Source organism: Cucumis sativus, chromosome 2 (genome assembly GCF_000004075.3).
Source record: "Cucumis sativus cultivar 9930 chromosome 2, Cucumber_9930_V3, whole genome shotgun sequence".
Classification (NCBI taxonomy): Eukaryota; Viridiplantae; Streptophyta; class Magnoliopsida; order Cucurbitales; family Cucurbitaceae; genus Cucumis; species Cucumis sativus.
The window spans coordinates 9,681,126-9,695,024 of record NC_026656.2 but is presented as its reverse complement, the minus strand read 5'-3'; the positions used below and the strand labels follow the sequence as shown (position 1 = coordinate 9,695,024).

The following is a 13,899-nucleotide window of genomic DNA, read 5'->3' as shown; positions in this document are numbered from 1 at the left end:
TTAGAACCACCTCGAGTTTTCAAATTATCCTTAATTGGTCTATTGGATTTTCCATCAATGTTTTGGTTAATTAAAGCAACGAAAGAATCAGGAATTTTATATTTTGGACAAAGACAAAAAAAAAAAAAAAAGCGATTGAGAATTTCACTATAATATAAATAAAATGTACTGTGCTTGTATTCAACTTTGTGAATAATTGCTATTACAGAAACCTATGGAATTATAAAATATAAAGAATTTTGATCAATCAAGATAGGCTAAACTGACCATTCAAATCAAATAATATCAATTCACAGGAAAAAAATCATCTTGAAAATAGTTGTACCCTGTTGATATTACAAACCGAAGCAGGGTCCTCGAAGCAGCTACAGAAACCATCTCCATCCTTGGGGAATGATGCAGGTAGCGGACCATCTGGAATCACCCCAACCTGCAAAATATCTGTGCATTAAGAACTTTTAACTCATGACAAGTGTCTTGTGTGCGTGTAGATAAGTGATAGAGAGACCTTGTCGATGTCGATGTGAGCTGGTGTCTCGTAACGAGCTACTGTAACAGCCAAGCCAGAACCATCGGATAGTTTAAAGACTGACTGAATCTTGCTGCATAGAAGGATGTGAATCCTTGTTAAGAATATGGATATTGCATCTTGTTATGTTTTATGCTGCAGCTAGAAGTTCTCACCCTTTACCATAAGTTGGTTCTCCAAACAACATAGCACGCTTGTTATCTTTCAATGCTCCGGCTAGTATTTCACTTGCACTAGCAGTTCCCTTATTCACCTAATACATTCGTTACATTAAAAGGATCGTGATAAAGTTAGAGAGGGATACATTCTTCAGTAAACTATACTTTAAAAATGTCCAGATAAACGACAAAAAAAATGCTGCAAAGAGTGATGTAGAAGGGACGGATCTGTTTTGAAGAAAATGCGGAATCCATGTATGGAAATCAGCTTTAATGGAATGCTAAAGATCAACTTAAATTTGAGTAACTAAAGAGGTTATAACGATTAAGTATAAAGTAACAATGGATGAGTTGAGAGATAATTGCGGGCCTTTGTTTAGAAAGAGAATGGAGCTGGAAGTTACCAACACAGCTAAAGGTTCTGAAGCTGCTATAGTGTTACTTCCATCTGAATCATATATATCTCGAACACCACGACTATCACAAATATAGACGATAACACCTTTGTCCAACCTGAATAAAAAGCAAGAGGTAAATGATACAAAACCAGGCTACAAAGTGTTATATCATACTTGCTATAATTCTACATGACCCGACTTTATCAACCTTTTTATATTCTTTTATCTTAAGTAATAAGTACTATGATGAATTATTGAGATCTGAAATTTAAAAAAATAATAATAATCAAATAGTAAATGAAATGATCAATGGAGAAGCGAAAAAATGACATGATTGATCTTACACATGCACAACACCCAAATCACCTAATGAGTATTGTCTAATTGATTCATTAAATATCTAAAAAACTAACAGACAATCTATTTCACAAGAATTTTGGCTAGGGTCACAAGGAATCAAGCACATAGGAAACTAACTGATTTACTCAAGTGATAATGGAACTTTTCCTTCAAAAGCCAGATTCTTTGTGGGACAAGACTATCATGGGCCAATATGGCTGTCATTACACAGCCAAGTTTTCCTTGAGAGAGTGAATACTCAAGAGCACATCCAAAGGCTTTCTTCCATAATGTTACGGCCTTGATGTTTTGTTCTTTGTAGGAGGCAGGAAGAGAGCCTTGATCATCTGCTTTGCATTTGAGATTTTACCTGCTCTTTGTGGATCAGCTTTTAGGACTTTTGGGGTTGCTTTGGTTTGTAATAGAGGGTGTTGATCGAGCACCTCCCTTCCACGAGAAAGGTGGTTTGTAATAGAGGGTGTTGATCGAGCACCTCCCTTCCACGAGAAAGGTTAACAGTCTTGTTTTTGTCTTGATTTTCTTGAGTTGGTGTGGGTCATTTGGCTTTTGGAGAGCAGATTGTATTCATCCAAATCCACATCCCTCCTATTTCTTCATCTCACTCTAGAAGGCTGAAATCTGGAAGAAACTGATAATGGAATTTTTTTTGTTCGGTGACCTAGGGGAGGATAAACAACATGGGCTTTGTTCAAAGATCTTCGATGGTTTTAAGCCCCAAGTCAGTTGTGTAGAATATGAGAGAAAATGAAGATCTTCATCAGGTGTTACCTTGCCACGAAATTTAGGAAAAGTTCTTGGCTATGCTTGGTATCAGTTAGGCTCTTCTAGAGAGTTCAGGGATACGATGAAGTCGTGCAGGTCATCATTAACTCTCATTATCATAGGAGCTCAATTCTTTGGCAAGTCGCCTTTTTTTTCTCCACTTTTGGAATTTATGAGTCGAAAGATATAAGAGGAATTTTTTAGATGAGAGATCCTAGAAATTACTTTTTGTTTTCAACTATGGAAGCATCTTCTAAGATTTTTTTTTTATAAAAAAGATATCCTTGTTTGGGCCACTGCCGCTCTTTTTGTAGGGCCTTTTCCTTATACTTTCTTTCATCTTAGCGAAAGTTGGTTTCATGTTCTAAAAGAAAAAAAATTCACCATAATAAAATTTTATTATATGCATATGCAGTTCAATGTACTATGCAATTCAAATGTGACTTACAGCAGTAAAAAAGGGAATGTTTCAGTGAACCAATTTAATATACATGGAAGAAAGACATGATGAGCGCTAAGTGACTACTTATATCACCTAAAATTTTTTCCACCTTGTAATTTTACGGATGTAATATACTTGGAGTATCCATTGTGTCATATTATACCAATAATGAAAATAAAAGCATCAATACACATCAGAAAAAACCCAAATGGCACGTACCAAATCTTGGCAATCTCAACTCCTTCGGGGAAAAGACCACCACTGTAACAAGATCCATAGTTCAAGAGGTGTGCTAAAGAGTAAACTTAACTGCTGAACTGCTGAAAAGTGAAAATTAATCACCTATTGTCCCGAAGGTCAAGCACAAAGGCATTAACGCTGTTGCTCCTTAAAGAATCAATAGCTTCCTTCACAGCACCTGCAAAAGACGTAATTCTCATAATAAGATAAGCATGTCCTAAAGGTGTCCCTTGACGACTGAGAACAATACGAAACAATGCCCTAGGCATATTGTTCATTTAAAAAGATGTGCGGATAAGTAGAATGAACGAAGGCAGTTTTTTGTTTAAATTATTAGAATACATTGTCTTCAGAGTGTCATACTACAGTATAGTTGCCCTAGCAATAAAATACAAATGACTTTTCTTACCAGATGCCTTTTGAGTAAATGATGTAAGCTTGATGTAACCAATCTTTGAGGAATCGTTCCCTGAGCCAGGCAACTCACAGATTCTGGACTTCACAGGATTTAGTGCAACCTTTTCTCGCCTGGAAAACACGATTCTATCAGTTCTGGAACCTTCAGAACATTTGAGGGAAAAAAAGACTTAATGCAGCTTAATTCATAAGTAAGCTATAACATGCCATGCCGAGAGGTTCTCTAAGGACACAGGACTTTTGACTCTCTATTTCAGCTCCAAGTTACAAAAACGTGAGATAAAGAGACAAGCTCCAATGAAAAAAATATAATAAACTGAAATACACTGAAAATAAACTACCGTGCGTTACAAAAGAATCAAATCTAGAGCTGGAAGGAGGAAGAAATCAAATCATTTTTAGCTAGACGTAAGAAAGGTGGAAAATAATCTTACACTAAATCAAGATGCTTTACACTTGGTCCACTTTGAATGGTCAATTGCACAGAACTTCCTTCCGATCCTCTGCAATCATTCTTGGTAAATAGTCAAGTATGCAATTGTATAGACACCAAGAAATTAGTGCCTCAAAAGGACTTCCAAAAACAACTTTAACCAACTAACACATGAGTTAAATTGGGTCTTTCTTTATCAATTAGCTTCCAAAAACATGAATTAAATTGACAGCCTCCGATGCAATAGTTTTCTTAGTGCTAGCCTACGATCAAGCAACAAAGCAAAACACTTCATAGGTTTCATGCTTCATTTACCAAAATGGAACATAGCAAAAAATTAAGATTAAAGAAACTTTAGAGCATGTTGAGCTCCTTAGGAATTTTTTATTTATTAATCTAAATGTACTGTTACACCGTTTCAACATTATGGTAAGGAGAAAAACCTACTGCAATCGCTCTGCCGCATCATATATACCCATGGATTCGGTGGTAGTATCATCAATTGCTAGAATAACATCACCAGAAGAAATACCAGCTCTTTCTGCAGGGCCCCCTGGTGCAGCTGAAATGACAACAAGTCCACCAGGTCCATCAGCAATGGTGCGGTAACCAATGGACAGCCCTACACCTGTAAGAGCACCTTGAGTACCAGACTGCCTTCAAACAAGACATTACTAAATTTTAGAGCATTTCTTTCACACACCTAGAATGGAATTATAAGTGAATGTCACATCGAAATCTGTTAATGGAACTTCTTTTCCTTATAGGTAAATGAAACAACTTCACAAAAGGTAGCATCTCCTACCTGCAAACTTTTGAACTTTTCAGGTTCTAGAAACCGAGTAAAGGGATCATCAAGAGTCGCAAGCATCTTCTTTATTGCAGTATCTGAAAGCAAAATTATCAACCCGAGTGGCAGCCGTTTAGGAAAATGATTAAACAATTCTAAATAGAAATACTCAGCAAGAAGTTTCTCGTATGGGATTTAAGGGAAAATCTATGAATAACATATATGAAACAGCGGCGGTTTCTGCAGCAAGACTTATTTTCAAACTCATGTAACATAATTCTAAGTAATATCCTCATGTTTTCTTTTTTTTGACAAACTATTGTAGATGCCATAGTTATAAAAAATAAGTAATAACCTTTTTATATTTCCTAAACTCATAGACTATTGCATGATCAAGCCGTGTAAATGATAAACACTGGCCCTTTCAGAGTGGCAGAGCAACCACAAAGATAAATTCATATTAGAGCACAAAAATAACTCAAGAGTGATAAACAAATCAAGAGGATCAGAGGTAGTGTTCTCAGAAAAAGAAAAAAAAGGCATCTTGTATGTGTATATATACATCAGAGTTTCCAATGTTGGAACAAATATACGACCCTGGTGTATTGGAAGTGTTTGTTCGTGACTTTAGATGATCATTATGAAAGTATTCAGTCTCCCATGCATGATAAGAAACAGAGAGATGAAATTTCATACAGGTCTCTTCTCGCGTATTCATGGGTTCATTTCTCAATGCATTTTCTCTGTAACGAAACCAACTTTGCCCATTAAAAGTTTTATCAATATATGCACGGTCTATTGTCCTCCATGCCTCCAAAAAGAGCAGATTCTCTTCGGTGAGAGCCCCTGAATAATGGAACCACATTTAATAAAAAAAATAATTAAAAAAAAAAAAAACAATACAAAACATTTGGTTCTCAGAAATTTCGATTGAGTGCAGATACTAAGTGAAATTTGAACTTACATGATGAAGTATCACCAAAAGTAGAAGAAACTGACACCACTAGCATCACACAGACCATCACCCGAGCAACTTGTACAGAGAAACGCTGTCTGAACTTTTCCATAGAACTCCTGATTCTTCGAAAATTCACCGGATATCTTCTCCACTTGAAAACATACTGACAGTTCAAGGATATCAAATCAAACCCAGAAGACATATGGGAATGAGAACTCCGTAGCTGCGGAAGCGACAAAGCACGTCTCGGTCCACAATTACAACTCCAAATTCTCTCCCGTCCATCAGTACTAAGACTAGTTGATCGACCAATACCAACCGCAGAAGAATTCCATTGCAATAACTGCAACTGTGAATGCCAATTCTTTTAACGCGAGATTCAACGGCAGAAGTTTAAGCGGCAGAATAAAGATTATGCATTATTAGTGACGGCAAACGAAATTGGTGATCGTTTAAACAAAGAGATGAAAAGAGGAGTACCTTTACAGTGGCGCGAGAAGTGAGACTATTTTGATGATGGAGATTGAAGAAAGCGAAATGCGGTGAGGAAGAAGAAGAAGAAGAAGCACAGCTCGAAAGGAATTCCATCGGCGTTGAGAGCCTACTGACCGTTCGCCATTTCTGATGACTTGTCCAGCTTATCCATTGTTATTTTTGCTTACTTTTTCCGTTCACGAAGAAAATGAATGATTTTGGGCTGGGCTGGATCGATAGTGGTGGATCGAAGCGGCCCATGGACCTAGTTGAAAAATCACAAAAAGAGAAGGGGTGAGTGGTAATATAGCAAATTACGCAAATCTTTAAACGAATAGGAAGTATGGTAAATTTTAATTAAATTTCAAGATAAAAGATGAAAATACTCCCAAATACATTTTTACTTATTGTCTTCCATCCTCCACTTTCTTCTTTTTGTTGGTATAATATTTTTCTAAAAGATTTTCTTTTTCTCCATAATTTTCTCTCATTCTCCACAATTTTTTCTCATTCCCCACGATTTTCTTCATTTTTCATCTTCATCGTTTTCTTCCTTCTCCATCTTCACCATCGTTTCTTCTTCATCTTCTTTGTGATTTTCTTTTATTTTAAGATCATTTCTTCTCTCCACGATTTTCTTCCATCTCATTTTGATATTCTTTTAGACGTGATTCTTCCCTAAAATTTTACTTCATCCAATTTTTACAATTTGATTTAATTTCATTACTCTAGGTTGATTTTGTTCAATTCAATTGATTTTACTAGTATTTTTATATTTAAAAATGTGTGGGAATAGAGGTAGCATTACACTTATAACATTGATTAATCATAATTCTGAATCGTTGCAATATATATATATATATATATATATATATATATATATATATATAATATATATATATATATATATATATATTATATATATATATATATATATATATATATATATATATATTATCATCCTAGTGTTACACTCATAGCATTATAGAAGATAGAGTCTATCACTGATTGACTAATATTAGTGATGACCTAGGATATGAGTCTATTATTGATAGACTACTATCAGTGATGGACTAGGATACATATTTATTATTGATATACTACTATCAATGATAACTTAGGATATTAGTGATGGTCTAGGATAGGGCTTAATATCAGTGATGATCTAGGATACGAGTCTATCATTGATAGACTACTATTAGTGATGAACATGGATACGAGTCTATCATTGATAGACTACTATCATGATAACTTAGGATATTAGTGTTGCACTAGGATACAGATCTATCAATGATAAACTAACATCACTATGCTCATATTAACTAATCCAATTAATAGTCTATCAGTGATAACTTGTATTCATCAATATTTTTAGAAAAAAAAATCTCAATTTCTTTTATCCTAAAATTGTAGAAGTGATAGAAAAATTCTTAATATGCTCAATTTTTATGAATCCTCAAACTAACGAAGTATAATACAAGTGAAATTAAACACATTTTTAAATATAAAAATATTGGTAAAATCAATTGAATTGAACAAAATAAAGTGATGAAATTAAATAAAATTATAAAAATTGGATGAAGTAAAATATTAGGGAAGAATCACATCTAAAAAAATATCAAAGTGAGATCGAAGAAAATCGTGAAGAGAAAAAATGATCTTAAATAGGAGAAAATCACAAACAAGATGGAGAAGAAACAATGGTAAAGATGGAGAAGGAAGAAAAAGACGGTGAATATGGAGAATGGAGAAAACGACTCTAGAGATGAAAAATGGAGAAAATCGTGGAGAATGAGAAAAAATTGTGGAGAAATAGAAAATTGTGGAGATTTCTTTTAAAACAAGGGTAATTTTGGAATAGTTTAAAAAAGAATACAAAATTTGCTATATTTACAAATTGTTTAAGAAATTGCTATATACGTAATATTTTATGGCAAAAAGGTTATTCATTATAAAATTTCAAAAGAGAACTCTCGGAATCGCAAAATGATAGACTACCATCTGTAAAATAGGATATCCTAAACATAATTTGATTTTTAGCAAAATCCCCTTAGGTACAATTTTCCAACCAATTTTACACGTTGAAACTCATTTTTGTATTTATGCAAAGTAAAATCGTAGAATATAAAACTGAATTACGATTAAATAATATTAAATAAAAAATTAGTTTTTTAATTGATCTCATTTAACCAACATATGATAGATTTATGGCTTCAATTTATAACAATTATCCGATAGGGAGCTTCAAATAAGATGTTTTAACAATTTAATTTTACTAATAGATATTTAATTCACACCATTTAATTCACAATTTTTCATATTTATCATTAATTATTTTTGGATTATATATATGGTAATAAATATTTATTTTATCATTTGATTTCAAAACTTTAGTTGGGAGATCTCCAAAATTTGAATTTAAAATTATATATTTCCCTAAAATTATGCTTTTGATAAATAACAACTTCATATTAAGGTTGTATCCTCCCTACAATTAATGGTGCATGTAACAATTATTCCATAAAAGCATTGGTCATATTAGTAATAATAATTAAAAATTTAATTAAACTAATGATACAGACATTAAATGTACCTAAATTAGGGGAATAAAATCCTTTTATGGAACTATCATTTAATGAGGTATGTTTTCCATAGTAATTATTCTTATTTACTATTATTTCAAAGTTGGTTACAGAAGTTAGATTTAAAAACACTCAAAGATATTATTCGAATATCAATATCCAAAAAAACCATGAGAATAATGTGTTTTTTATCTGAAATTATTTAATTGTAGCAATTACCCTCTATAGATTTTTAATCACATTTTTATTTTAGGTACAACGTTATTCAGATTAATTTATTTTTAGTTTGCTAAATAATTTAGCATTTATCGTACGGTTGATTTGGAATTCTTTCACGACAGCTTCTGACTTTATTGTTCGACTGTATCCTTTACTGTATTTTTTTTCACAGAATTTTGTTACCTTTATCCTCTATCGTTTCTTCTTCGTATTCCTTTACCTTTTTTCTCTATCGTTTCTTCTAATGGCAATGCAACGTGTGAGGACTCTTTTGATGGTAGTTGGGTCGAATCTTTCAGATATATATATTGACTAACGTGTGATTAATGTATTCGTTTCATGCTCATCTTCATTTCAAGAGTTCATACAGTGCATTCAAGGTAGACTTTTTCCATATTTAGATATTTTTGTGTGTCGCATTACTCTTTATTGGGATGGATGCAATACTTCAAACCTTATTCAGATTGTTCTAGACAGGGACGTGTATTGGTTTATGTTGATCATGTCGAAATTTCTCGACAATGGTTTTGTTGTGGTTGTTGATTCTGCACCTGTTGGGTCTGTTGGAAATATACTGTGTTTGAATAATAAAGTAAATACACAACAACCTACACATAATGATCAGGAATTATTGGCGTTGATTTGTTTGATTCACCAAATGATGCAGTACCTATTAAGGTGGGGGTAAAGTTCAAAACGAAGTCAATACTAAAGAAAGTGTTTATATGTTGGCTTTAAACAATAGTTTTGAATTTGTTACAGTTAGGTCAAACCGCACATCATATGACATACGATGCAAAGATCTATCATGTTCATGGTATTTACGTGCTTCTGTGTTAAAAAAAAGTGATATTGGGATTGTTCATAAGTTTACAGATACCCACTAGTGTGTCGTTGACATTGTTAAAAACGATCACAGGCAAGCAACATTCTATTGTTTCTGAGTGTACGAAGTCATTTTTTAAAATGAATGACAAGCTCATGCCGGCCTTTTAGTGTTATTAATTACATGAAGATTAATCACAGGGTAAATGCAAGTTATGATAAGGCCTGGAGAAGACGTGAGATTGCATTGGATTCCATTAGGGGTACCCCAGATGACTCGTACGAAATGTTGATAGCATTCCCGGATGCATTGATTAGGAATAACCCAGATATAGTTTATACATCAAATACTCTATATTTGCTATTAGGTATTTTACTCATTTTGAAAAATACATTGTAATTCTAATATCACATTTATTACATAATTACTAGGAACATACGGCTGAAGAATCAGACGATGAAAGTTAGTTTAAGTTCTATTTCATGGCCCTTGCAGCTTCAATTGATGCATGGAATTATTGCATGCCAGTTGTTTCAGTTGATGGTGCAGCATTGAAAAACAAATATCTCGGTACGCTCATTTCTACTTGCACTATTGATGGAAATTCTCAAATTGTGCCACTAGCTTTTGTTGTGGTTGATTCAGAGAATGACTTGTCATTGACATGGTTTTTTCGCAATCTCAAAGTTATTTTTGGGAGAAATAACGAAATGGTAATTGTGTATGATTCTCACAAGAGTGTAGAAAATGGGTTTAATGTTGTGTATAAATTAGCCGAGCATGGATTGTGTGCATTCCATCTCTATAAGAACTTGAAGAAGAACCATAAGTTGCTTCATATTGAGGAATCATTCCACAGTTATGCCAAAGCTTATACCTCATTTATGTTTGAATACTACATGAGAGAACTTGATCATCTCTCTCCATCAATTAGGCATGAGTTGGAAGATATTGGAAGACATAGGTGAGCTAGGGAAATTTTTAGGAGAAAGAGATACTCGGTTATTTAGCTAGTAGCTATAATACATACTTATATATACACACACATATATAACAGAATAAAAAACTTTGGAGGAAAATAAAAAATCAAAAGAGGATACTAAATTTCTACCAAAATCAACCCAAGAAGGAAGACACGGCAAACCAGTATCTAATACTCAAATAATATAGATCTCAGATCCATAAAAGAAATCAGGACATACCCATGCAGAAGTACAAACATAAAATGACTGATGCCTCTACTCCATTTGTTCTCTTGAAGCGCCAATTATAAGAAATCTATCATAAGTGAGAGAAGTTAGAAACTTAAACGAAGCATATATATATATGAGATCATTCATAACTAACTGGATTCAAACACATAAAGAGACAATCTACAACTTACAGGAATATCCGTAAGAAGATCTACCAAAGCACTTGATGTAAAACATACAACACATACAACTGCTAGACCACCAACCTGCATGTAATAGAATTATTCTCGAATCTTGAGATTTATTAAATTTCAGATAAAGGTCCTACAATGTATACTTTATGGATAATATCTTTGATTTTAAATTATTAAGCAATTTAATCTTAACGGATGTCACATCCACATCCATACAAATTCAGGAACTAACACTTCAACTGAAAGGAGAGAGAAAAGAATTACACAGTAATTATATATAACTTGAGTCAATTAACTTCACCTCTGAAGAAGCTTCCTCGATCGGAACGAACTTTTTTCAATCTGTAAAATAACATAAAACCTGAAAAGAAAAATTAGGAGGGGAAGAAGAAAGAAAAATCATATTGGGTCAGTCATATAAAGAGATTGAAGAAAAGAAAAAAATCAAATGCAAACTACCAGAATATCACATCAAACGATTACGAAGTTCTTAGAAGAAAGCCAAAAATATCAAGAGAAATTTCTCACCATAGAAGTCTGGGGCTCCTCCTGATAGGATGACTATAATAGCAAGAAAGTCCTCATAAACCTGAAAATAACCAATAAGTTGAAATAAACAGCATTTAGGAATTAATTAAATTGTATCAATACAAGTACAACTACAGGATGTATGTGTACTTGTGGTTTGAATATCAACATAAGTATTGAAGAGAAGGCAATTCCTCACATTAATACTTTAGGATGTGTGTGGACTTGTGGTTTGAGTATCAACATAAGTACAGAAGAGAAGGCAATTCCTCATTCTATATGTTATAAAAGATGAGTACAGAAAGAGCATACATGGTCCTTGTGCGAACAATTTCAAGTTGAAAACGAAAATTGTTGTGGTAGCTCCAGTCTTTAAGTGAGACCTTAACATAGTTCACAAAAATGGAGTGGTGATGAGGAAACAAACAAAGCTACAGTTATTGTTGTTTTATAAACGTTTTTAAACTTTTAGATTAGTAAGTATAGAAATAACAATAACGGTTGTCGCGACGTGATCGCTATGCGGAGCGGCCGATCTCCTCGTTTATTTAATTTTAATAAATAGTTTTGGAGTCGCCACCAACCATATTAGGGTGTGATTGGTCACCCAAAAAAAGAAAAAAAATGGTATGCGTACATTCAGAGATTTAAGTTCAGGAGTAAGTTGTGTGTAGGGAAGGTGTTAGCACCCTACAACACCCAAAAAATGGTTATCCAATTTTATCTTTTAAATTAAATTAGAGATGTTCACAAAACAAAGTTTTTATTTAGGTTTTGTTTAAATGTCCCATGTTTATCAATTCATATCGAAGAAAGTAAAACCTAAGCATGAATTGATGATTATGGGTGACATAGGAGCCATTAGAAAAATTAAGTTTATTTTTGTTTTAAAAGATTTTTATTCACCTTAAGAATATTAAGATACCAAAACTTGATATTTTAATCTCTATCATAGGTGTTTAATGAGAAATTTCATGTAAGAATGAAAACACTACTCAGGCTCATTTAAAATATGAAATGTGTTTATTTAAAAACAATCTATTAATTAAATTTCAAACGAAAAAATTTCATGTATTAATGGATTTTAAATTATAAAATCCATAAAAAACAATATTTTTTCTCCAATTTACATTTTTATATTTAAATTGAAAAATGAATAATAACAATGACAAAACATTATGAAATTTGAAAAATACTTAAAGGGTAATATGTTGAGATAAAATAAATGCATAAAACAAATAAGATAATGTAAGCAATACGCAAAATGTTCAAGATGATTAATTAATACAGCACATGCAAGATAATTAATTAATGCAGAATGATGCAAAATAATTAATTAATTCAAAAGAATGCAAAATAATTAATTAATATGAAAAATAATTAATTAATGGAGAAAGGTGAAAAATAATTAATTAACGCAGAAATAGGCAAATTAATTAATTAATTCAGAAATATGTAAAATAATTAATTATGCCAGACCAGAGTAATAAATAATTACTCGAGGATGTCAAATGGGTGAAATAATAATTAACAGCAGATGTCAAAGTAGGTTTAATGCAAGATGCCAATAAATAATCACAGTACCCAATGGATGTCAAATAGTTGTAGTGATTAATTAATTAATACAGAATACAAATAATTTGAATGCGTAATTGACATAAGATGCCAAATGAGTGCCAAAATAAGTTAACAATATGCAAATAATTAGCTCACAATGGAGGATGCCAAAAATTAAAACCGTCAAATACATTGTGCTAATTAATTAACAAGGCATAATTAAGAGAGTATGTCAAATGAATAGTTATTTTCAAATGCATAATTAACATATATGCCAAATTGATAATTATTAAAGCAAGATACCAGATGGATACACACAATTAACACAGAATGTAAAATGGATACCTAGATAATTAAAAAGATAGCAAATAATTCAATCAGTATGTCAAATGGGTGTCAAATGAGTGTTAAATAATTAAGACATCAATCAAATAATTAATAAATTATTTAATTAATTAACTAAATGAAATAATTAACATAGCGCAAATGGATGTCAAATAATTAAACAGATGCAAAAAAAAAACTAATTAATCAGCCAATGGGTGTCAAATTAATTAATTAGATGCAGAACTCAGCAATCAAAATAGTCCAATGGCCAAATGGATATCAAATAATTAATGATGATGCAGAAAATTAACACATATCAAATAATTAGCATACTGCTAATAATTAACATAGCATTAGCAGTATGCTAATTAATTAACTAAATGAAATAATTAATAGCAGCCAAATCAGATAATTAACTTACAACATTCAAATGGGTGCCAAATAATTAAACGGATGCAGAACTCAACCATCAGAATTGTCAAATTGCCAAATAGATGTGCATAAATAAGTGT

The 13,899-nt window shown here is 32.3% G+C and overlaps 1 protein-coding gene and 1 long non-coding RNA gene across 6 annotated transcripts; both read right to left on the bottom strand.

The window, feature by feature from the left end:
- Positions 1-135: 135 nt before the first annotated feature.
- Positions 136-6,147, bottom strand: LOC101216979 (carboxyl-terminal-processing peptidase 2, chloroplastic). 5 transcript variants are annotated; one of them, XM_031880491.1, is made up of 13 exons: positions 5,968-6,147; positions 5,494-5,851; positions 5,226-5,375; positions 4,545-4,627; positions 4,187-4,392; positions 3,741-3,809; positions 3,299-3,417; positions 2,992-3,067; positions 2,869-2,910; positions 1,092-1,200; positions 685-782; positions 509-602; positions 136-414 (listed from the first exon to the last, which is right to left on the bottom strand). In XM_031880491.1, exons 1-13 carry the CDS (start codon positions 6,073-6,075, stop codon positions 286-288), a joined length of 1,641 nt encoding a protein of 546 aa, XP_031736351.1. In that variant the 5' UTR covers positions 6,076-6,147; the 3' UTR covers positions 136-285. The 5 variants fall into 5 exon arrangements, with proteins under 5 accessions (XP_031736351.1, XP_011649119.1, XP_011649116.1 ...); XM_011650817.2 differs by having other exon boundaries at positions 136-430; positions 692-782; XM_011650814.2 differs by having other exon boundaries at positions 136-430; positions 5,968-6,146.
- A 4,634-nt stretch (positions 6,148-10,781) lies between these two features.
- Positions 10,782-11,957, bottom strand: LOC116402237. Its single transcript, XR_004214703.1, has 4 exons — positions 11,816-11,957; positions 11,504-11,564; positions 10,973-11,336; positions 10,782-10,866 (listed from the first exon to the last, which is right to left on the bottom strand). It is a non-coding gene; the product is annotated as an uncharacterized LOC116402237 (long non-coding RNA).
- Between the last annotated feature and the right edge of the window lie 1,942 nt (positions 11,958-13,899).

What these genes read in the sequence shown, in the direction of transcription:
- LOC101216979 (XM_031880491.1), bottom strand. Translation starts at nt 6,075, where the DNA reads ATGGAATTCCTTTCGAGCTGTGCTTCTTCTTCTTCTTCTTCCTCACCG. An exon ending in CTTCTCGCGCCACTGTAAAG is followed by an intron (nt 5,852 to 5,967) that starts GTACTCCTCTTT and finishes TCGCGTTAAAAG; the next exon opens with AATTGGCATTCACAGTTGCA. An exon ending in CAGAACCTTTAGCTGTGTTG is followed by an intron (nt 783 to 1,091) that starts GTAACTTCCAGC and finishes CGAATGTATTAG; the next exon opens with GTGAATAAGGGAACTGCTAG.